This window comes from Schistocerca serialis, chromosome 4 (genome assembly GCF_023864345.2).
Source record: "Schistocerca serialis cubense isolate TAMUIC-IGC-003099 chromosome 4, iqSchSeri2.2, whole genome shotgun sequence".
Lineage (NCBI taxonomy): Eukaryota > Metazoa > Arthropoda > Insecta > Orthoptera > Acrididae > Schistocerca > Schistocerca serialis.
Window position 1 is genome coordinate 662,185,176 of NC_064641.1, and position 26,057 is coordinate 662,211,232.

Sequence of the window (26,057 nt, forward strand, 5' to 3'; positions counted from 1 at the left end):
TTGTCAGTGTTATTGCAGTCATTATTTTTTCCCTTGTTTGAAGCATATGTTTTTAATCCTATTATCTGTTTGAATCTTCATCTGCATTATTTTGTCCATAGTACAACACGAATTTGTGTTTTAAATATTTGTTTGGTGTCTACCATACAAAATAATGGTGCTTCTTAAAAGAAAAAAATTACACCATTGCACAGCAAACATAACTAGATTACGTCATCTATTGTTTTCTTACCAATAGATTGACATTTCCAAACATTTAAATATTGGGAATGATAAATAAAAATAATTACATTCGCATGGAAAAAGATTCCAAATGAAGACAGAATGATTAGAAGAAAAAAATAAGAGCAAATGAAGAAGTTAGTATGATGATTATAATGACATGTCAAAGGACTAGAAATTTTAAAAATTTTAAACCAATTAATTGAATAAAAATAATGATCAAAATCATTTTTATAACTGTTAAAAAAAGTGAAGCATTAGCATCTGATGGGATCAGACCTTCTGCACCACTAAATACAAAGCTCTCAGTTTTAAGGCTGTAGAATATCACGCAAAATTATGATTTTTTTTTTTTTTTTTTCCTCTGATTACTCGCAAATGAGGGCTCACCAGAGTAAATGGCCACAAAAAAGAGATACCTGGGACCGTAACCTTCATCAGTGTATAGGCTATTTCAAAAGTTGATCCCATGCCTGGGGACTTCTCCTTTTCAGTGTAGTTTTCTTTACCTGTGCGGCTGGTCCTGGTGGAGGTTCGAGTCCTCCCTCGGGCATGTGTGTGTGTGTGTGTGTGTGTGTGTGTGTGTGTGTGTGTGTGTGTGTGTGAGAGAGAGAGAGAGAGAGAACATTTGTTTTCTTTGCCATTTATTGAAATACTTTTCTGTAACTATTTTTCCCTTTGCTCTTGAACTTCCAGATCATGAAATGCAAAGTTTTGTGATGTTTTAATAGTTCTTTCTTTCCTTCCGGGACCTTGTCTTTTGCTCTTGTTAACTGTTGTGAGCTTCTCATATCAAACTCATCAGGAAATAACCCATCACAAATTCTTTATATGTTGCCCAGTAAATATATTTATTTACTTGGTTTAATCATGTTCTTTTCAACATGAACATGTTTATTACTCATGACAAACTAGCATAATTCACCGATGGACTGAAAACATTTATAACTAGTGACCTGCCCGAACTTTGCGCATTGATAGCACAAAATGTCTATGAGTGGCCTGGGATAACAGTAGTAAGTTATAGACACACAATTTCTTCATGAATTAGTCTATCAGTTAATGAAAACCGTATCAAAATCCCTACAATAGTTCCTGAGATAGCCATAACATACAGATAGAAAAAGATGATTTGGGGGGGGGGGGGGGGTTCTTTAATTTATAATACATGGTGAGAAATAATTTACTCGCTAAGTAGCAGCAGATGGAATCATAAGAAACATGATAACTGGTAGCTTTTAGCAACTTGTAGGACTGAAGGGCGCTTGCGAGGACACGTGGAGTCTCAGGCCAACAGGAGAGGTTTTTGTGGTAGAGAGGTTATAAACCAGTAGAAATAAGTCACAAACAAAATGGCAACGGGAGGATGGTAGGCAGAGAGGAGAAAAAAATAATAAAATTAAATGTGTAGGAAAGCTGAGTAAAAAAATTCTAAAACAGGGAAAAAGAGGTTTACTGAAAAAATTTCTGCAAATGAACGCCAGGTGGGTTTCAAATACCGAGACCACCAAACCTCATGAGTCACTGATCTCAGAAGGCTGACTCCACATGTCGTATGTAGCAGCAGCAAAGCATCATCGTTATGACTGTTTGTTGACACTATATACTTAGGGCTGGTTTGAAAATATTTTTCTACAAAAAGACTTATGCCGCCCCCCCCCCCCCCCCCCCCCCGGTCTCTATTTTCCCTTTTATACTTTCACCACTGTTAGTTTCCAATACTATTTGTGATAAGCTCTGTGCAGAAATTTTACTGTTGTGGCACCTGTAGTGCCCCTCTTCTCTTACAGCTGGCGTCACTTGGGCCTTGATATAAGGGTAAATTATTTAACAAGTTGCTCTCCCTTTGATGACAGGTTTTCATTAGTAAATGAGGTGCTATAGTTAGTGGTAGGAGTGTTTAGAACAAAGTGCAGTCACGGGGATAAGAGAAATCAGGTGTGGAAATGGGTATATAAAGAGCTCTGGTTCTGACCAGGACATCTCCAGTATCAGGGGAATGGATGAAAAACTGTTGGAGATGGTTTACAGAGAATATTATATTGGCTGGTCATCATTTCAGGGCATTATTTCAGAAAAATAAAAACCTTGCTACATTACTGGGTCACCCATTTCTCTCACATCCAGTTTCTCCTCTTTTTCCATGCTTTGGAACCCTTGTTACCTAGTGTATTGTCCTTCTTGTTCTCTTGCCACTAATGTGCCCCCCACCCTCCCCCTCCCACCCAATTTTTCTGTATGTAACGTCGATTTTCACCTTCTTTCTCAGAATCTTAATTTTTCATACAATAACCTTTCTCACCATTTGCTCACATGTCTCTCACACACATTCTGACTCAACATGTTTGACTTCCAGTTAATTTTATTCTTAAAGAGTCTGTGTTGTGATCTTCCTAACTCATTCAGTGTGTTCTTATACTCTCTTTCATAAGAAATCTGGAGTATTTACTTAGTTGTGTCAGTAGCTTTAAGCATCTTGTGTCTCTGTACCTATGGTATCTTGCCCAGTCTTAATTTTCCTTTTTTATTACATTCCATTTATAATTTTCAGAACTACATTGGATGATTTTACTAATGCTGACTGCCTTGAAAATTTTCAGTGCTACTCATCCTATGATATACTTCTGACATTTCACTTCATCATTTTTTTATCCGTTTTGAATTTCAGCCTCTTGCATTACCATTAGATTACAATTTGAGTCTTATGTCTTCTGGGTTTGCTTCACAGCCCAGTATTTGTTTTTTAAATCTGCATAAAGCAGAGACTGACTAGAAGAGGTCCCCAGAGGTAGGATTTACTATTTAAAAACAGCTTTACAAGAGTGTAGATTGTTCTAGTGGTTAAGTTACAAGGTGTGATCCAAAAGTTTCAAGACTTAACTTAGAACTAGAAATTTATTGGACATTTAAGTACAGTGGACTAAAACTCTTCAAAATATGATCCTTCAGCATCAACACAGTGCTGCCAGCGCATCTTCCACTGTTCGTAGCCCTTCTGGAAGGCCTCGGGCGTCATGCTGTCGAGGGCTCTCATCGAAGCCTGCTGGATGGCGTCGATGGAGTCGAATTGCTTCCCTTTTAGGCCTGTCTTGATTTGGGGGAAGAGGAAAAAGTCTCTTGGAGCCAAGTTGGGGCTGTAGGGCGGCTGTGGCAGTGTTGTCACATCGAACTTGATCAAAACATAGGCTTGATGATGGCCTTGCAGAGTGGTTGTCGTCTTCAACATTCCCGTGACCATCTTTGAAACGTTTGTGCCACATGAAAACCATCGCATGGGACATGGCATCTTCCTTAAAGCCCTCTTGAATCATACTGAGAGTCTCAGTGACGGTTTTGTTCAGTCACACGCAAAACTTAATCTCATAACGGTACTCCAAGTGCTGTTCCATTATCACCTCTCCCACTTTTCAACTGAGGTCAATGACACGCATTCACACTGCAAGTGATGCGCACTCTCCAGGGTTCCGGAGGCAACTGATGCAGCGTCAGTTCGTTCCCTGAGACCCCCCCCCCCCCACTACTTCCCCCACCCGGCGGAACTGGTCTGCGTGCGCTCCCCTACTCAGAATAGAACCAGTCTTGAAACTTCTGAATCACACCTTGTATTTGGCTGGTGCCACAAGGTCAAGGGTTTCAGTCCTGTCAAGTGCCTTTTTTCCTTCTTATCTTTGTTGAAGCAGCTTTTTATTTGCACTCATTTTTTACTTCCTTTTAGTCTTTCGTCATTTGGAATTTTTGTCCATGTGGTTTTACATATTTTTATTTATTTATTTCCAATTATATTTTTTTCCTTTTCAGCATTTTATATTTTCTTCCATGTTATTTCAATTGTTATTTTGGTACTTATTATGCATGAATTAAATTTAATTTATTAAACTTTCTTTCATTTAAATCTTCATCTGCATTATTTTGCCCATGATTTCAGAAGAATTTGTTTTAAATGTTTGTATGTACATCTTACAGTAAAGAATATATTTTTGACACCTTTGTACAGCTGATATAAATAAATTCTTTCATCTTTTGTTTTTTAAATGAAAGATCAGTATTTTTAAACCTTTAAATATCAGGATGGATAAATAACAATATTTAAAATGACATGGACAAAAATTACAAATAAAAAAGGAGTAAAAACTGAGAGCAAATAAAAATTTCAATGCAATGTTAAAATAATGTGGCAAAGGATAAGAAAAGAAAAGAAAAGAATATACATAAAATAATTAATTAAATTAATATAATGATCAAAGTAATTTTGGTAAAGATAAGAAAACAGACAGCACCCGACACAATTGAAACCACAAGTGAAGGCCCACCAGAACGAATGGCTGCGAGGTGTGATACCTGGGATTAGCCTACAGCACAGTATAAGTGGTTTCAAAAAGTTGATGCCACATCTGGGGAGCTCTCCTTGTTAGTCAAAATTTGATATTTTCTCATACCTTCTAGTCATTTTCATATCTACCTTCTATACTTAGTTAGCCTTTCTAGTTCTTTGTTTTTAATGTATTTTCCTCACTGCGAATGAACTTTCACAGTGATGGTTGATATTGGCTTCAGTTCAATGCATAAAAGTATTAATTGGACCATTCCATTGCTCATAGTTACATATCATATTACATATTTTAGTCATAAGGAGCCAATGCTGTTTATAATCATTTGACCAGAAACCTGTCATCTTTCCACATCGTTTCACTATTCCCCACTAATTCTAACTTTAGGTGCTATTTTCCACCCCAAGGGCACAATTAACATTCTCTATCACTTCTTCGACCCTCTTTTCAGAAGGCCATTGGGTAGATTGAGAGGAGCACCTTACACTATAAGCCTTCAGCTACCATGTTCATGAATTTTCTTTAAAATCAAAGTAGTGAGTTTCTGAATCCAGGAAAGTTGGATCAATAGTTAACCTTAGGCTGCACTGACATTAAGTAAGAGAAATTTTATTTTGTTCTTTGCTTATTGTTTATTGTGTAAAATAAGATTCTTTGGTGGCAGTGTGGTTTACTCAATATTATTGTGGCTGCGCAGTACAAATTGTTGATTCCTGTTAATATCTTCAAAGTATGGAGAAAATATCATTGTGAAACATTTTTGGTGTATGTAACATTTTAATAAGAGATGCCTATAGTCCAAGGTAGTTTAAGTGCACTTTATCACATTTTGAAGAAAGAAATGCAAAGTGGTGAGTCTCTCCTCAACTATGTTTAATCTGATATGTAATGTGGTTTCCACTTTACTTATACATTGTTTGCTTATACCAAAGCGTGAAATGCACTGAGTATGTGCCAGGTGGTTATAATTAAAGTGCAGCTACTTAAGGAGGTATAGTGTGTGTTGTAATTATCTTATAGCAGCAAAACCTGGTGGATTTGCTGCTGCATTAATGTGAAATTGATTTATGCTGAAAAAAAATAGTTTCAGTTGTGACCACCAGGTGCAAATGTGGCACTGTACACTGTTTGTACAATGATATGACATCCAAAGTGTCGTTTGGCAAGCCATAATGTTAGCCATAATGTCGAGAAGAGAGACGACCGTGTGCTGTTAGTGAAACTGTTGTATGTGAATGGCGCAATTACAGTGCTGCATTGAGAGATTACCACCAACTTAAAAGTCTGAGGAGAGGCCTGATGTTAGTAAATGGTTTAAAGAAGATGCTGTACTTTGAAAACCTAGGTGAGCTCAGTGTGGCACCTGGAAGAGGAAGGCATCCTATCCCAATGGAAGTTGCTGACAAGCTTGCTATTGCTGTAGCTGACCATGCAGCATGTGCCCCGGGTAGCACTAGTGCTCATGTGGTGTCACAAGAAGTGTCCTACGGTCAACAGTACAGAATGTTTAGCAGTCTGTTTTACACTCTTACTCATACAGCATCAAGACGGTGCAGCAACTGAAACATCATGATCTGCAGCAACATTTTGAATTTGCTCTTTGGTTCCTGGCGCAAATTGAAGTTGGTGACATGCAGCCAGGTTATATTCTATGGAGTGATGAGGCACATCTTACACTACAGGGTGTAGCGAATACACACAACTGCTGAATTTGGGGCACTTTCTAACCATGTGCTTGCATGAGGAGCCATGATTGCACTTGGCGTAGGTGACTGTGTGAGGTGGATTCACAAGCACCTTAATTCTTGGTCCATTCTCCTTTGAAGAGAACACACTCAGAGGGCATGTGAGATGTACCATGACACCTCCATGTTATTGAGACCTCCTTGTACGGCATGTAATTCCTGCTTTGGAAAAGCACAATTGTGTGGAAATCAATGTTCTCATGCAGGATGAGGCAACACCTCATTTTGCTCGCCAAGTGAAAGATCTGCTTGATGCAACGTTCCATGAATGTGTTATCTCCAGATGTTTTGCAGATGCATGGCCTGCTAGGTCTTCGTATCTGAATCTTTGTGACTTTTGGATCTGGGGATATCTAAAAGGACACTTTTACCAGGGACATATTTGGTCTATACCTGATCTGAATGTCAGTATCCAAGAACACATTGCTCAGATTCCAGTGGAACTGCTGTGAGCAACTGTTGATCATGTCATTTTATGGACGCAGCTCATCGTCAATGCTCCAGTGCTCATACTGAGCAAATTGCAAGCGGCAGTTAATAATAAAATCAACATTATGCCTTTCTCATTTGTTTGCCCTTTCCTCCCTACATCCCCCTCCTAATACATTACATATGGAAGCATTTCCATACATCTTTCTTGCATTCACAACATCAGATTTGCACCTTGTGGCCAAAAGGGGAACTAATTGTTTTTCCAGTGTAAATATGTTCCATGTTAATGCATTAGAATATCTACTACACTACTGCCCATTAAAATTGCTACACCAAGAAGAAATGCAGATGATAAACGGGTATTCATTGGACAAATATATTATACTAGAACTGACATGTGATTACATTTTCACGCAATTTTGGTGCATAGATCCTGAGAAATCAGTACCCATAACAACCACCTCTGGCCGCAATAACGGCCTTGATACGCCTGGGCATTGAGTCAAACAGCTGCCCATGCAGCTTCAACACGATAACACAGTTCGTCAAGAGTAGTGACTGGCGTATTGTGACGAGCCAGTAGCTTGACCACCATTGATCAGACATTTTAAATTGGTGAGAGATCTGGTGAATGTGCTGGCCAGGCAGCAGTCGAACATTTTCTGTATCCAGAAAGACCTGTACAGGACCTGCAACATGCAGTTGTGCATTATCCTGCTGAAATGTAGTGTTTTGCAGGGGTCGAATGAAGGGTAGAGCCACGGGTTGTAACACATCTGAAATGTAACGTGCACTGTTCAAAGTGCCAATGCGAACAAGAGGAGAGACGTGTAACCAATGGCACCCCATACCATCACACCGGGTGATATGCCAGTATGGCGATCACGAATACATGCTTCCAATGTGCATTCACCACGATGTTGCCAAACATGGATGCGACCTTCATGATGCTGTAAACAGAACCTGGATTCATCTGAAAAAAAAAAAAAAATGACATTTTGCCATTTGTGCACCCAGGTTCCTTGTTGAGTACACCATCGCAGGCGCTCCTGTCTGTGATGCAGTGTCAAGAGTAACTGCAGCCATGGTCTCCAAGCTAATAGTCCATACTGCTGCAAACATCGTCGAACTGTTTGGGCAGATGGTTGTTGTCTTACAAATGTCCCCACGATCCATTACAGCCATGTGGATAAGATGCCTGTCATCTCGACTGCTAGTGATATGAGGCCATTGGGATCAAGCACAGCATTCCGTATTACCCTCCTGAATCCACCGATTCCATATTCTGCTAACAGTCATTGGATCTCAACCAACGCGAGCAGCAATGTCGCGATATGATAAACCCAATCGCAGTAGGCTACAATCTGACCTTTATCAAAGTCGGAAACATGATGGCACGCATTTCTCCTCCTTACATGAGGCATCACAACAACGTTTGTAGTATCTATAATATGAATTCTGAGGACTAACTAGTTGATTGACAACAGAAGCACTGTAGTTGAGCTAGACTTCTTATTTTTATTAATACATTTTCATCACACAGTTTCATATAACTAATGAAATTCTTAAGAGCAAGCAACTTTCTTACAAAAAAAGTTTTGCATTGCCTCTGTTCCGAAAGTTCCAGAACCTGTACAGAAAATTCGAATGGAGATCAACATCAACATCATTTCCGCCATTTTTATTGCTAATGAAAACCACACGTTGCATGTTGTACCACCAGACTGCGAGATCTTCAGAGATGGTGGTCCAGATTGCTGTACACACCGATACCTCTAATACCCAGTAGCATTGATGCGTGCCTGTATTCATTGTGGCATACTATCCGCAAGTTCATCAAGGCACTGTTATTCCAGATTGTCCCACTCCTCAACAGTGGCTTGGCGTAGATCCCTCTGAGTGGTTGGTGGGTCATGTCGTCCATGAACAGCCCTTTCCAATCTATCCCAGGCATGTTCAATAGGGTTCATGTCTGGAGAACATGCTGGCCACTCTAGTTGAGCAATGTTGTTAACCTGAAGGAAGTCATTCACAAGATGTGCACAACGGGGGTGCGAATTGTCGTCCATGAAGACAAATGCCTTGCCAATATCCTGCTGATATCGTTGCACTATCAGTCGGAGGATGGCATTCACATATTGTACAGCCATTACGGCACCTTCCATGAAAACCCGTGGCATACATCGGCCTCACCTAATGCCACCCCAAAACAGCAGGGAACCTCCACCTCGCTGCACACTCTGAACAGTGTGTCTAAGGCTTTCAGCATGACCGTGTTGCATGGTGTCGTGGTTGCAAAGACATACCTCGCCATGGACGTCGGGAGTGAAGTTGCGCATCATGCAGCCTATTGCACACGGTTTGAGTTGTAACATGGCGTCCTGTGACTGCACAAAAAGCATTATTCAACATGGTGGCATTGCTGTCAGGGTTCCTCTGAGCAATAATCCGTAGGTAGCGGTCATCCACTGCAGTAGTAGCCCTTGGGCAGCCTGTTGAGGCTTGTCGTCGGCAGTTCCTGCCTGTCTGTATCTCCTCCATGTCCAAACAACATCGCGTTTGTTCACTCCGCATCACCTGGACAGTTCCCTTGTTGAGAGCCCTTCCTGGCACACGATCGAACCGCGATATTGACCGTCTAGTCATGGTTGAACTACAGACAACATGAGCCATGTACATCCTTCTTGTGGAATGACTGGAACTGAATGGCTGTCGGACCCCCTCCGTCTAATAGACGTTGCTCATGCATGGTTGTTTACATCTTTGCGCTGGTTTAGTGACATCTCTGAACAGTCAAAGGGATTGTGTCTGTGATAGAGTATCCACAGTCTTTGTCTATCTTCAGGAGTTCTGGGAACTGGGGTGATGGCAACTTTTTTTGATGTTAGTATTTACAAGGATCATGCTACAGAGAGGGTTTCTAGCATTAAACCAAGAGCATGTCAGGTCAAGACACAGGTTGGAAAAAGTTCACACAAGAAAATAGAAGTAACACTGGCATGCAGCAACAGCTGCTACAAGTATCTTTCTGCATTATTGATGCAGCAACAGTTACTCCCCGTATTATTGATATAAATGAATATCTTCACACCTAAACTTGCCACCCAAGTGGACATAAGTGGGGCCACTATGGTACACATAGTGCACACCAACATTCAAATGGCACACCTGTAACTGCCCGAGGTGGCTGCAGTGGCAGCCAAGCTACTGCCTGCCATCACCTATTCCACTATGCATGCACAGCACTACACCAGTGACATCTGATGCTGATGTTGATGTTGATTGTGTCTTTATAAGGACAAGCATGGACCTCTGGTCCCTCAGTTGTTAATGTGTTTGAGAGTTAACTACTTTAACTGTATTTGTGTTGCTTGCACTTCATGACCCAATAAATTGTATTTATTTTATTGCCATGTGTTTCCTTGCGTTCCTAGTTAGAGCACAAGTGACAACAACAAGGGTTGAATTTTCATGTGTTTCGGTTTCTGCGATTTCCTCCTATTTGGCTTCTCCATATACCAGATGTACAAGTATGAAATATGGATTTTTTGTCTATAAAAACCATGTTAAATTCAGAAGAATGATAAATAGTGCTTTATTCAAAGTATGCTCTATCATTTGTTATACATTTTCCTGGCAATTTTTGAATACCACACCAGTAAAAATTTTCCCCTATTGGTGCGAACCATTCATGGAGCCATTTTTTCACATCTTTGTATGAACCAAAGTGGTGCTCAGAAAGCGTGTGACCCCTTGATGCAAACAAATGGTAATCGGAAGGAGCAGTGTCTGGTGAGTAAGCCACATGGGGTAGAACGTCCCAGCCGAGTGCTTCCAACATGTCATATGTATGTGAAGGAGCATTGTCTCGAAGAAATATGACTTTGTGTTGCTCCTCTTCGATATTGTGGCCTTTCTAAAGCAACCAACAGTTCAAACTGGTCAATTGTTTTCGGTAATGTTTAGGATTAATCGTTTCCCCGGATTTTAACAGCTCATAATAGACCATACCCCTCTGGTCCCACCAAACACGGAGCATCATCTTTCTGCCAAAGCAGTTTGGTCTTACATTCAATGTGAATGGTGTACCTTGGTCTACCCATGATTTTTTGCATTTGGGATTCATGAAATAAATCCACTTTTCATCCCCTACAATTATATGATGCAAAAATGACTTCCTTTTGTACCGAGTGAGCAAACTCTCCCATGTGTTTGCACTTTTCCCCTATCTCTCGTAGCCAACTGGAAACAGCTTATTGACTAACAACCAATTACTCGGCAGGCTATTTTTGTGTTTATGAATAATCTTTGTTCAATAATGCTTCCAATTCCACATGTTCATACTTTTTTTGGCAGTTTTCCACATTCTTTGTCAGCAACATCAAAATCACCATTTTTGAAACCGTCGTTCACATGTATCTTGCGATGGAGCATATTCACCATAAGCTTCTCAAAGTACTCAAAGTAATCAGTACGATTGAGCAGCAGTTTTCTTCAAATGAAAACAAAAAATTAATGCTGTCCGTGAGTGCTCCTTGTTCAGTATAAATTTTCACGTATTTAACACAACACTACAATACTATGCACAGACTTTTCCAATTTATCACTCATGTGCTTCTGACACTTGTTGATGACACAACAAAATGGCACAGTGTCAAATCTTTATAGCACAAACTGCATTGGTGTGACATCTGCTGTCTCAAATCTGCATTTCGTACTTGTACACCTGGTAAGCTTTACTTCAGCCCTTTCTGCAACAACAGCAGTCACATACAGCCATGCTGGAACAGTTGTTGGGCACATTGACCCAAGTTTAGCCTCAGGTTGTTGACGTGGGGACACTTATGATAAGCAGCCTCGCCAACATTTTGTGATTTTCTGGATGGTCAACAAGGAGATCTGTAGGGCTCTTTTCTTATCATGAAAACCCTCTCATATTAATCACTTATTATGCCAGTTAGCTCCTCTGCAAGAACCGGCACTGTTTCTTTTGACAATATGTGACTTTTCTGTCCTCCTATTAGCAGAAGCATACACATGTCACTACATGTGTGGAATTCCACCAATGTCGCAAATACTCGCAGCTGTTGTATCAAGCTCGAGCAGCCAAGCTTCACAGCCTCAGTTGTAAGTATGTGTTTGTCACAGCTAAGTCTCGGGAGTCGGTGGGTCAACACGCTCTTAAGTTTGATGATGCAGCTGCGGTGCATGGAGCCTGGCATGCTGGAGGAAGGGGCAGTAGCTGAAGTACAAACAAGCCATATTGGTCAATTTGGACAAACACATTGTTGGCAGCAGGAGCAGTGAATGCTACCTCCTTTTAACCCCTTTTGTTTTGTACATCACACTTGGATGGCCTGCCCCGAGTGGTTGGCCTCTATAACAGCAGTATGCTATGCTCTGCACCTCCAGGAGCCATTGCAGGAATCAGTGGACATCAATAGGCATACTGTTTCCCCACTGTCTCCAGGTCAGAAGAAATTTTTCATTGAAGTGCAAGTGATGAATCAGCCATTAATCCTACCAGTCGACACAGGGGCCATCGTGACCTTACGGAACTTAAAGATGTGCACCAGGCCTGGGTCCTCACTGTTGGCATGTGTCGATCATCTACTGGTAAGCTATACAATTAGCAGATTCCTGTTTGCAGCCAATTCACAACCTGCAGAGTTTACAAGTCTGTTGTCCATTCCGTTACATACTTGGTGGTTAATGAGGCTAATACTGAAAGTTTGTTTGGGCTGGATGCCTTTGCTGCTTTTGATTTTTCTATTGTGGATGTGGTGCATCTGGTGTCAGATTAAGTGCCTTATCGTAAATTGGATTATGTGTGTTCTGAATTTTCTGCTCTATTTGCCCCAGGATTTTGTGTACATCTGTGGCAATGCCTGTGCTGTTATAGCTCTACAAGCTACTTTTTTTCTCCATCAGCTGTTTGATCTCCACAGCTGAGAGCTAGCAACAGCACTACCTGCCACAAGAGATCATTGCTTACAGACTGGACTACAAACTTATTTCTGCCATTAGGTCTCAGCACATGCTGGACTTGGCTCCCATGGTCTCTCAACTGAAGACACTCAAACCCCATTCAATACTGCACTCAACTCCATAGACCCAATATCTGCAGTTACCTCCATAGACACCTGGACACCATAATTATTGTTTTTCCTAATTGAAATTTGCTCTGTGAAGACCTCCCAAGTACATAAGATAGACACAGAGACAGATTCAGTATGGTAAATTTTGACATTGAAGTGAAATGCCAGTACAGGTTAAGACTACATTTTAGATCCAAATATTACAGCAACAATAATTTTTTTCTTAAATTCATGAAACTTTAAATCTAATTTTTTCGTTGTGCCTCTCTGTGACTCAGCATCTCAGCTACGTGGTGAGCAGCAATTGTCCTTTTCATAATATTGTCATTATTTCATCCTGGATTTTCTATTATTTGAACTTTAAATTAAAAAGACTGTTATCCTGCAGGAAAGAAGATGGTAGCATGGAAAGAAATGATGATGAGATGGAAGCAGAGGACTCAGGAATGGAGACTGATGATAGTGAAACATCTGTAGTGAAACCAGTACCTCCTACAAAAAGTGATAATAAATTGGACCTTCAGCAAAAAACACCTAAAGTCAAATCACAAAAGGTGGCTCTTGCTGATATAGAAGCAAAATTGGAAAGTATTCTCCATGAAAATGTTAACTGGTCTTTTGCACTCTTACCTGAGAAATCCAGCCCAAAAACAGAGTAAATTTACACATCTTTCAATATTTTCTGTAAAAAATTAAAAACTTTCATTGTTTCTGTTGACTTGAGAATTTTAATATCACAAAAAAATAACAGTAACATGGAAACTTGTATGTGCCTGTTGAGTATGCTTTTTGCGAGGGACCAAAACTAAATAGCACTGAGAGACTTTTCTTTCAAAGTTGATTTGAAGATGACATATTTATATATGTATCATAGAAAAGTGAACATAGTTTATATACAGTAACCTGATTAATTTATCTACTGCATTTTGTAAGTACAAAGCTCATGCCATGACTACAGCAGTTATGAAAAGTGCTATACAGGACAGTGTGTTGATGTCAAACTCTCTGAAACCTCTACATGCCTACATTATATTTGACTGTTTCTTACTGCAGGTCATGTGAAATATCTGTTTTCAGAACAACACACTGACCCATTTATATGAGTTTCAAGACACCTTTTTGACTACATAAAAGGGGGTAGTAATTTCATATGGAAAATTATGTGACAGCACTTCCTTTTAGTGGCAGTGAAAGCAAATGTATAGTTTTATAGCTGTACAAATATGTAAAAAAGTTCTTACAATATACATTATGTAAGTCAGAAATTATAAATAAAATTATTACTTTTAAAATAATAAATAACACATGAGAAAAATGTGATACACTCTGTACAAAACTTATTGGTTGTAATAAAATATTTCTTACATACATTTTTACATTATTAAAAAATTATTTGTGACTGACACACACACACACACACACACACACACACACACACACACTTAGTAAAAAATAATTATATGCAAAAATTTTGGCACAAGCAAAAATCATACATCGTGTTTTGTAGATGTCGATAATGTAGCTGCTCACCACACTTAGTTTCATTGTGCTAGAGACAAAGAAACCATCAAGTACATTTCACAAGTACATTTCAATATGATAATCCATATTGGAAATCTGTGACACACCACCTTCCTCATGCATCTCCCCCCCCATTTTCTTCACACACACACACACACACACACACACACACACACACACACACACACACACACACACACACACACACACACACACACTTAACATTGTTATTAGATTCAGTTGTGAAATTTAAGTTTTCATGTAGAGTCCACAAATTTTACATTCAGTCCACAAAATTATACAGATTAAAAGTACAGAGAGAGCTGTATTCCCATTGTTCATGTAATTCATTGAACTATGTGCTAATTATTCAGTCTTAGTGAACTTGCACACAGCAGTTTCCCATTAATCTTCCATTCACAGTCTTCAGTAACTGCCATTGCGATTTAAAGGCTCTTTTTCTGCTGCATCAGATGGTCTGTTCCTCTTGAAGAACCCACACTGGAAGAGAGAGAAAATGCTTTACACTTCGACATCATAACAATTTTGTTGGAAGAATCTATTAAATGAAATGTTCATTGTATACACATTTAAGTGGATAGGCAAATTATTCATCAAAACTGATCATTTAAAAGTCAAAGGAAATTGTTGACAATCATATTAAGTGAACCTTACAAATATGGTAAGATTAATGTTTGACACATGACTGAAAGAACAATACTGTCTGCAGAAAGAGGCTGCAAAGCAAAATTTTTAAAATGTGAATTCTTTCTTTTCTTCACAAATAAATAATACACTTACTGTAGTGGACAGAAATAAGTGTTCAGACAGCAGGTGTACATCACAATATTGTATCACGTTAAAAGTACATCTTAGACTTTTATATAGCATTTGCTGTGGCAAGGTTTATCATTGAGAACAATGTTCTCTGTGTAGTGTAATGACAATCAGAGGAATATATTCCTGTATAAAATGTCAAACCTAATATGACAGCACTGTAATAGAAAATGGATAAGTGGGTGCAGCACCCAGCAACTGTTTGTTTATGTGTTGCTAATATAGAGTTACCTCTAAAAGATTAATACTCTGTATTTGTTGTAATTTTATTTTAAGTAGGTCAGAGTGAGACGGCAAATCCAAAGTTTAGAATTTAATCCCAGCCCTTGCATGTTTTCTGACATTTAACACAGCACCAAACACTAGAAGTTTTGTCTGCCAGCCAGTAGGTTTCTGTTTAACAGGCTGTGTGAAGCAGTTTATGGATTGTTGGAAAGAAATGACATTTCACTTTCAGTGGAGCCACGATAAGTAAAGAATTGTAGCGTTCAAGCCAACCTCTATCTTGATGACACCTTCAGCAATTTTTGGATAATAAAAACAAAGCTCCGCATACTTGCCCTAATAGGCCTTTCAATACTGGTAGCCAGTATCTGTTGCCAATTACATCATTCACCGGCACTATGGAGGGGTATGAGGTCAGACAGTGCTCTCCTGGCCTTCGCCAGTTTCCCAGACTTTGAAACTGCCACTTCTCACTCTAGCATCTCCTTTGTGGCATCACGAGGTTGAGTGTACATCATTACAATCCTCCCACTAATGATAAATCCATGACAGTACTGGAAATCAGATCCTCCGAATGGTGGTCAGGTGCCGTGACAACTTAGCTATGGAGTTGGATCACTACTTACAGCAGGACAGAGTAAGTGTGTGTGTGTGTGTGTGTGTGTGTGTGTGTGTGTGTGTGTGTGTGTGTGTGGCGCGCGCACGTGCCTAGCAGCTTTTCTAAGTGTCTGATGCTGCTCAGAGCCTCTTCCGTTTGGTGAGTAACAATCTGCGCTCTTACAATTAATGATGTAAGTTTTAAAATTCTTCCCATTTCAACTTCTTTTATTGTTACTTACCTTCCACAGCAGCAGTACTAATAACAAAAGTATCAGCACTCCTGCACATGCAGAGAGAACAACAACCCATAAAGGGACAATATCAGGCTTTACAGGCACGTCTGTTGAGATGGCATCTGTGAAAACTTCCTCACTTCTGATCACTGGGTAATAAGGCTTTCCAATATAAGGCAGTTGTGTCACCTGCATTGCCAAGAGTGATGACACCCGAAGTGGCTTATTTGAGGCAACCTATAACCAAAACAAATTACCAACATGTTATTTAAGAATAACAAAAATTAGCTTTCCTGTCAGTCTGGCTCACCCCAATAGCCTTGAAATCATATTGCATTTTCTCCTTGATATAACGAGTCTTAAATTAACTGGCCAAACTTTGTTACATTTTTCAAGCTATTGATTTCATCACCCTACATTCTGCATTGCACAGTTTCTTTCTAGTAATCATAAAGTCCCATGCACTACATGGTACCCTCCACCACAGAACTTACAGTTGCTTGTATGTATATGTAGAATGATGTAAATACCAAAACTAGGATGTAATAAATAGAGAAATATTGTAAAATGGGGATTAACAGTGACAAAAATTCCTAATACTGAAGTGATATGTTTTACTAAAAAGAGATGAAACAACTGTCTGTTCTTAAACTACTACTACTACTACTACTACTACAAGTAGTATTAGCTTTAATTCCTTTTCCAGATTTCTTCGTGGTTTCCTTCTCTGCTGCGTGCTCTATGTACACATTGAATAACAGGAGAATAGGCTACAACCCTGTTTTAGTCCCTTTCATGTCCTTCAACTGCTATAACCAAAGTCTGGTATTGGTACAAATTGCAGACAGTCTTTTGCTCCTTGTATTTTATAAAGGTTGCAAGTTTCCTATTTAAAAATAAAGAAGGAAACACATAGTTATATGTAAACTTTTGTTTCCAACATATGCAAAAATGTTTGAGTTAATTTTTTGACGTAATAACCATCAGAACTGAGACACTTGTCATATCGTGGGCTCAGTTTGTATTCCTGTGCTGGAGTCTTCAGCAGTTCTCCATCGGTGTCAAAATGGTGTCTGGAGGAGAGGAATTTCTTGACGTGCAAGAAAAGATGGAAATTGCTGGGAGCAAGATCAGAACTGTACAGTGGATGTTCAAACCACTCCTTCAGAGCAGTCATTATATGCCGAGCTTTCTGTGGGTGAACAGTGTCATGGGAAAGCACAATTTAGACAAAGATCACCTGCACTGAGCATTCCATACCTCTCGTCTTGAATGCCTTGCCACAATTTTCACTGTGTTTCAAAGTAACAGTCAGTGTTCATTGTTTCAGCCCTGGGCAATAAAGTCAACAAATAGAATGCTATTCCTGTCCCAGAACATCATACACATTACTCTTTGCACAGACACAGTTTGAACTTCATCTTCACCATCACTGTGATGCCAATGTATTGATTGCTGCTTAGTTTTGGGGTATAATGAGCAATCCATATCTCATCGCACATGATGATCTGGCCAAGGCACACATTGCTGTCCTCATGATACTGCTGCAGATATATCAATGCTTCTCTTAAGTAATTCATTTTCTGTTTGGGTCTCAGAGTTTTTGTCACCCACCTGGCACACACTTTCTTAAACTATAGATGCTTAGTTACAGTTTCATGCAACAAGGATCACATTGTCTATGGAAAATAGCTGCTGAAATCCATAATCACACAGTGATGGTTCTCCATAATGTGCTGCCATACCAACTCCATAAGGCTGACATTCATGAGGAATAGTCGTCCATGGCCCTCTTCAAAATGGACACTTCGATGACGTTGGAAAATTGTGGAACCAGCATCACACCATCAGTTTGTTCACGTCCTTTGGCCCATACACCTGACACAGCTGATGGCGAATTTCAATCAGCACTGTATACCGTGCATTAATAACTACCACCAACTAAATGTCAAAAGCCATTGCAGCAGTGCTGCTGACAACAGTCAGACTTGTCTGGCAATCATATGATTGTTACATTATTGTTCTGTTGTGTATATGCTACCTTTGGCTAAATGCAATTACTGTTATAAATAGGGTTTGAATTCCTTCAGTCTGTCATTTAAGATAAGTCATAATGCCAGTATTGCTTCATGTGTTCCTACATTTTTATGGAACCCACACTCATCCGCCATTAGGTAGACTTGTAATGGTTGTGTCTTCTAGTTACTTTCCTTTGTAAATAAAAATCTAAAATATAAGGCACAGGAAATATGAAGAGTCCAGTCCAGTGCAAGAGAATCTAAGCAGGTCAAAATAGTGTAACTGTGCTGTAAGTTGTTACTCTACTTTGTAAAAATTGATAAATTTGCTGCTGAAATTTCATTCTGAAACTCTTTACTGAAAATTGTAGGTACATTATTTAAATTTATTGTGAAATATATGCTGCAAGGTTAGAAGTAGTAAACAATTTTTGTATTGTGTTATGCCATAAATCAGGCTGAATTCTGAATAAAAGCATTCTGAAATAAATGTCACATATTTAGTTGAAGCATTTGTAGTGAAATTTAAAAAGCTGATATCTTAAAATGTTGCAAGGAAGTTAATGGTTTCATTGTAAACTATGATTCTTATTTACAACAGAATCCTCAGTACTACGATCCTTATTTACAAAAGAAACCTTGGTGTTGATATGAGGTTAAGTCCCATCCGGTAATCATAGTTATATACATTAGTTAAAAAATAACAGAGCAATCTGTTATGGGGAAGTAAAGGGGAGCAAAGTACCAACAGAAAGACTGTACCTGTGGAAATGGTTGAGGCTAAAGTGGAATGACATGTAATTAGCTTTTAGCAAGCAGTGATTCATTCTTTATAATTATGATTCTTAAGGTACTGATAGCTTTGATGTTGGGTGCCATATTTATTTCTCACAAGCAGGGTACTTTCTCCATAGGCAATGTTCATGACTGTATTATGATCTTATCTGATAGCCTTTCTTTTTACAGGCTGCTGCCTTATTAAAGCAACTACTAATAATTTTATTGAATTCACTGACATTGCTTGATAGAATAGTTTCATATTTATAGAGTGGAAAAGCTAATTGATCAAAGTAACAAAATTGAGCAATTAGCATTTATATTTATTTATTTATTATTTTAATACATTCTCTGGTAATCACTGTACTGGCATTAATGGGTAACTGCATGCCAAAGAGATCTAAGGGCCACAGCATTACTGCTAACTTGTGTTTGAAACATTTGGATAACTGTAATGTAGTTTTTTGCTCTTTTAGTTTATTGTTCTACTTAGATTTTAGTGTTTTGTGAAATGGATGTCCCAGCTTTCAGTTCAGTGGGAAATGGGAAAGAGAAAATGAATCTGGCTTTATAAGCAACACTCTGCCAGGCAGTGATGTTTAAGTCATTAAGACTTGCAGATGGTTTTTGCACTCCCCAAATTTACAGCAGTATTTATTACAGTTGCCTGTTATCTAGTTATAACTTGTGTGTGTGTGATGTGAGAGGCAATTTGGCTTAGGTGAAAAACAGATGTTCTCCTGCATTTGGGACTCGTCAACAGGTTGATTTTGATTTTATATTTTTATCTTGTTGCTAATGGTGCCTTTTATCCTGCAAGTTTATCAATATCAGGACTAAACTTCTTCGATTTTGACAGAGCCTCAAAAAAACACAAAGACCAATGGGGCTTGCTGTTAGCTAGACTTGATGGCTGTTCATCAAAAAAGAAGATCCTGGAATTGTTTATTTCCAGCTCAGAAAGATATAGTGACGTCCTTCAGTGGATCAAACAGTTTACACTGAACCAAGGGATCAATGTTCATCATATGAGATTAGCAAAATTTTTGTACATTCCTTCTGTACTGCCCTGGAGTGTGAGAGGGAAGGACAAGAATATTCATGATGTACTTTAATTTTTGAGTGGGGGAGAAGGGGAGTAAGGAATTTTATAACAGCATTCTAAGTGCCTAACAATGTATTTAATATCAGATTGGTCAACTCAACATGGACACAGATATTTTCTGACTGAAAAATTGGAAAAAGTGGGTCAGACCAGTGTCATTTTTGCATGAAAATTTTCATCATTTCCAGTGGCTAAGAAAAAAATGAATAATGAATTTGCTTCAATTCTTTCTGCCATATAGTTTTCCTCTCAAATAGGAAATAATGTTTTTTGGCAATTTGATCAATTAGTTTTTCCACCCTACATTTGTGAGTGAAACACACTGATTAATAAGCTAAATAGTTATTCTAGTAATTAATTAACAAGATAACCTAATCTTGTCGAACATTTAGAGTTTGTGGTTGTAGAGTTACAACTAACTGATTATGGTTACAAAGACATAGCAGTTTTATATTATCCTTACCTTTTTAAGTGTTTGCACCCATGCTCGTGAACGTATCTGAATGTTTATTTCCTGATCTTTGATAAATTTCTTAACAACACATCTGAGATGAATACATTTTGTAGAATTGCACTGTATCAGTTGTTGAAAGTCATTGTCGGTTGCAACATCCCTTCTGAATCTATCGTAAAGTTTAAATTTATCTGTTTTTCCTTTGGATTGCTGCAAATTGGCTGAATGCCTAGAATTATCAGCATTCATGCTATCTGTTTCTTCATAGTACTCATCTTCCTCCTCATACTCATATCCTGTTTCTCCATCCACACTTTCATAATGCCTCTCTTCTGTGGCACTGGGATAAGACTGGCTATGACTCCATTGTTGAGAACTATATTTTCTGACACCACTTCCAATATCCTCAGTACTGCTGGCAAGGTGGGAATGTGCACTCTGTGCTGAACCTGATGAATGATGCTGTGAGGCAGTGCCTCTGCTAATGTCGTTCAGTGTCCTGTGTGTTCCTGACTGACTAACAGTGTTTGGTTCGCCTGAAATCCAATAATGTTTCAACTGACCATCAGAAGTGACAGATCCAGGAAAGAGGTGTTCTTCAACATGTAAGGTATCTGAAGTCTCATCACCTCCAAAACCGGGAGCAGGTACAAAGCGAATGCCACCTTCTTTTGCAACGGGCTGCACAATACCATGATCAGTCACCACATGTGCAGTACTACTGAACTGAGATGTATTAGGAGACGTACGATGATGTACTTGGGATGACTCATAACTTTCAACTGATTTATTGATTCCAGCACCCATAGCACCTGTTTCCACAAGACTGAAAGCTCGTTCACTGTCTTCAGAAGTAGAAAAGCTGTAGTTGCTATAATGTCGTGTAGGCTTTCCACTTTCATCCCAAGTAACTGTATAGTTTCGATAAGTATAGATCCTTCTTCCTGTGCTAGTTTCATTGTCTGGTCCATAATAATAAGTAATATTGTATCCTTCACCACCACCGTGTCCCTTTTCGAACTGCTGTTTATATGTTAGATCACCTCCTTCACTTACAGTCGATGACGATTGCCCTGTTGACAATTTATCATCTGAGAAAATTCCACCCTCTGCTTTGTGTTCTACAAGCGTTGTGTCTGCACCTGCTATTTGGTGATATGTAGTGTTACTAGATGTTACACGGTGTGTTTCAGTGATGGTAGATCTGCCGCCAACTGTTACTTCTGATGTGGTTTTTGATACAGAACTTCCTCCTGCACCTATGTTTCCTTGCTGAGTAGAGTAGATTGATCCTTCCAGACCTTTTCCTCTCTGTTCAATCTACACAAACAAACAAAATAAAATGACACATTTTAGTTATTTAACCATATTAAATGCTTTTAGAGAGAACGTTTAAGATCTACATGATACATAATTTGCATATTCGTGATCATAATCTTGGACTTATAAAAATGATAGAAATTTGAAACTGTGTAACTGTGATTTATCTCCCAGTATTCTGAATATTTCAGTTCACCTTCTTAAATCTTTCCTAACTAAGTTTAACTTTAATAAATCATGAGTCAGGATTGTTGACCAGAAGAGAAAAATGCAGTACTGTGATAGACACATACAAAAAGTAAAAATTGGGGGAGGTTAAAAAGGAAGGGCAGGTCACTCAGACCGACAAAAAAAGGGCTATTGAGACTATCCTAGTGATCTACTGCCAAAGCACTCAGAAAAGTTCATTGTTAAGGAGGATTAGAGTTTAATGGTACGTGGATATGGGGAGGGGGGGAATAAAAAGGGATGCCATCTGCTAGAATTCTGCTCAGAATACTACATACAAAAATCTGGCTAAAAAGTGAAACTGACAACAGTGAGGTGTTTTTTTGAGGGGCAGGAGGAGGGAATAAATGGTGCATTCTTCACAGTAGACAATAAACCCAAATCCACTGCAGTAGAAATTGGAGCTCCATGTAAGATTGAGTAGTTGGAAACTTATAATCAACTACCAGACTCGTCCCCAGATGTAACCAAAAGTTTCGGAGAAAACCTCTCTTTGATAATACATATGTTCCCCAGTCATAACTAGAAGAGACTTGAACCTTCCAACAAATGAGTAGGATAATTACAGCAAATAGTTCAGTATCACACTTATGAAGGAAATATAATAGATCTGATGGTAACAAATAGAGCTGTCTTCTTTGAGGATGTCCACCCTGGAACCAGTATCACTGACCATGAGGTTGCTGTAACAACAGTGATTACCATAATACAGAGGGCAACAAATACAAGCAGAAAGATTTACATCTTCAGTTCACAAGGTTGACTGGCAGTAGGATCATATCTCAAGGTAGACAGAAGCATGTAGAGGAACTGTGGCTCAAGATTAAAGATGCTTTATGAATGAAAAATACGTGACACCTGTTTAATATTCCACAATATTTATTATTTAACTAACTGAGTTTTGGCTGTTTGGTCATCATTGGGTAAAAAAATAAATCTGTGTGACTCTGAATTTTAAGAGATCAAAGACTTTAAACTATAACTAAACAAATAAAAGTATTATAGAACATTACACAAGTGTTGTGTGTTTGTTCATAATGTATACAGTACTCTACTGTGAACCAACAGAACAGCTGATGAACACAGTTTAAAAAAAACTGACTGAGGACTATAGAACAGTTCCTTTTGGGAGAAACTCTGCTTGGTAAACAGTCTGTTTCTTTACAAGTTTCTGTACACAGTGGCTACTGCACAGTTATGTAAAACATAACATTGAACTATAGATAGAAAGATGTCAAATGAAATGTGTTTGACAATCAAAAGTCCAATACATGAAACCTTTAATGACTGCCACAGCAAAAGTAAAACGCCTCCTACAAATCACAAAGAAATTGCAATCTTATGTTAAAGCTGATAGTGGCATCATAGTTAGCGTCTAGACATATGTGGATGACACAGAAACCAAAATTGAGGATAGCAAGCACAAACAAATTCTGAACTTCATTTTCAAATTTCCTTTCCAAAAATGATCCAGAGGTACTGCTCCAGTTTAACACTCTCACCTCTGCAAATATCATATAATATGGTTTTTAGCTGAGTTATTTCCTTTTTAAACAATAATATACTGTAGACCCTAGAACAAAAAACTATGCAGTGACTGGAAGAAAGCACAGGTCACAACTGTCTACAAGAATGGTAGCTAGAAGTGATCCAGAAAAACCACTATACAATGTCATTGAGATCTGTTCTTGTAGGACATTAAAACATATTCTGAGATAAAACATAGTGAGTTATCTTGAACACAGTAACCTCCTCCATGACAACAAGTTTATGTTAGGAAAACACTGGTCATAGGAGACCTAACTGTACTTTCGTCAGATGACACCCAAAACACCATGGATCAAGACAGTCATGTAAATCTGGTATTTCTTGACTTTTGAAAAGTTTTTGGCTTTGTATCACATCAACACACACACTAATGAGGGTACAGCCCTGTTATTTCCAAATTAAGTTTGTGATAGGGATGAGGATTTATTGGTAAGGAGGAGACAGCATTTTATCTTGGGTAAAGAATCGGACAGATACAGAGGCAACTTCAGGCACGCCCCTGTGACATAAGTTAGGACTCTACCTGTTCATGTTGTATTAATGACCTGGCCGGCAGTATCAATAGTAACCTCAGACATTTCGCCGATGATGCAGTTATATATGAGTATAATATGACACTATCTGAAAAAAGCTTCACAAGTATTTAATCAGATCTTCTTTAGATTTAATAGTGGTACAAAGATTGACAACTTGCATTAAACATTCAGATGTGTAATGGTGGCCCAGGAGGAATGGTCAGAATTTAGGGACAATGTGAAACACATCTCTTCTAGTGAATAACTGTTCATAGCTCTTAAGGTATGCAGTTTAGAGCCAATGTTTACAAGGATTCTGCTTCGAATGTTCATCCCTGTCATATCCCTGAATACTAACCATTCTTCCTGAGACACACCGTATTGCACACTTCAAAAAAGGTGTGAAACTCGTAGCATTTGAGCTGTGAGTCTCAGTTGGAATCAGTCAACTCATATGAAGATCAGGATATATCAGTTTGTAGGGATATAAAATGAAATGATCACATAGGCTGAGTCATAGATAAAGCAGGTTCAATTCTAGGATAGTGGGAAAATGCAGTCAGCCTACAAATGCAACTGCTATAGAACTCTCTTCTGTTCTACCCTCAAATGTTTCTCAGCCATAGCAAATAGTGCTGACAGCAGCTATTGAACATAAGCAGAGAAGTGCAGCATGAATTTTCATGTAGGAGAGTCCTGGAAATGCTGGCAAAACTGAATTTGCAGGCTCCTGTGGATAGTCATCAACCATGCTGCACCACCTTGCTTACAAAGTTTCAAGTAGCAGTATAAAGTGAATAATCCAAAATTACACCTCATCCCACTAAATATCACACATGTAAGGACCCCAAATATAAAATGAGACTAACAACAGTGTGCACAGTGGATTTTAACAGTAATTTTTTGTGCTCCATATGTGAACAGAGAGGGAAGAAATCGTAATAAGGAAATCACCTTTTGCTATGCACTTTACAATGATTTGCACATTGTAGATATAGATGAGCACCCTGTCTCAAGTAATAAATTTCATATTTTGTTTCCCTACTTTAATTTTAATGTTTAACATATAGTGAAGAATATTTGACTATTTAACTGGCAATTCACAAATAGAGTTTTAATGCTTTGTTGAATTTCTCCATTCAACATTTAAAGCATTGTTATATAACAATTACATTACAATATGGTGTAGTTGGAAATGTCACATTAAAAAGAGGTGCGTTAATTAATGAGATAAAGGTGGTTGTTGTGGTCTTCAGTTCAAAGCAGCTCCCATGCTAATTCTTCCTGAGCAGTCTCTTCATTTCTGCATAATTGCAGCAACTTACATCCATTTGAATCTGCTTACTATGTCCAAGCCTTGGTCTCCCTCTCCAATTTTACTGTCCACACTTACCCATCATCCCCCCCCCCCCCCTCTCTCTCTCTTAAAATAAACCATCCTTGATGCCTCAGGATTTCAAAATTTGTCCTATCACCCAATCCCTTCTTTTGGTCAAGTTGATTTTTTCCCCTATTTGAGTCAGTAATTTATCATTAGTTATTTGATCTAACCATCTAATCTTCAGCATTCTTCAGTGGACTACAATCCAAAATCGTGTGGGAACTGTCTATCATCCACATTTCACTTCCATGCGAGGCTATACCCCTGACAAACAGCTTCAGAAAAGGCTCCCTAACTCTTAAATTTATATTTGATGTTAACATGTTTCAAGCCTGCATTTTATATCCCCTTTACTTCTCCCTTCATCTGTTACTTGTAGGTTCAGTATTGCTTACATTTTCTGACATTTCTGTGGAATCAAGATGATCTCCCCCACCCCGCCACCCTTCCCTCCCCACCCAGATTAGATT

At 38.7% G+C, this 26,057-nt stretch overlaps 2 protein-coding genes across 2 annotated transcripts in view; one reads left to right on the plus strand and one right to left on the minus strand.

Moving 5' to 3' along the window:
* Positions 1–14,193, plus strand: part of LOC126473133 (WD repeat-containing protein 75) — a 195,330-nt gene extending 181,137 nt beyond the window's left edge. Inside the window, exon 15 of the mRNA XM_050099988.1 lies at positions 13,214–14,193. Within this exon, the coding sequence (XP_049955945.1) occupies positions 13,214–13,484 (271 nt within the window). The 3' untranslated portion in view covers positions 13,485–14,193. The remainder of the gene's footprint in view (positions 1–13,213) is intronic.
* A 56-nt stretch (positions 14,194–14,249) lies between these two features.
* LOC126473132 (integrin alpha-PS2-like) overlaps positions 14,250–26,057 on the minus strand; it is a 447,263-nt gene continuing 435,455 nt past the window's right edge. Inside the window, exons 18-20 of the mRNA XM_050099987.1 lie at positions 20,605–21,915; positions 16,248–16,478; positions 14,250–14,847 (exon numbers count right to left, since the gene is read on the minus strand). Of these exons, the coding sequence (XP_049955944.1) occupies positions 14,773–14,847; positions 16,248–16,478; positions 20,605–21,915 (1,617 nt within the window). The 3' untranslated portion in view covers positions 14,250–14,772. The remainder of the gene's footprint in view (positions 14,848–16,247; positions 16,479–20,604; positions 21,916–26,057) is intronic.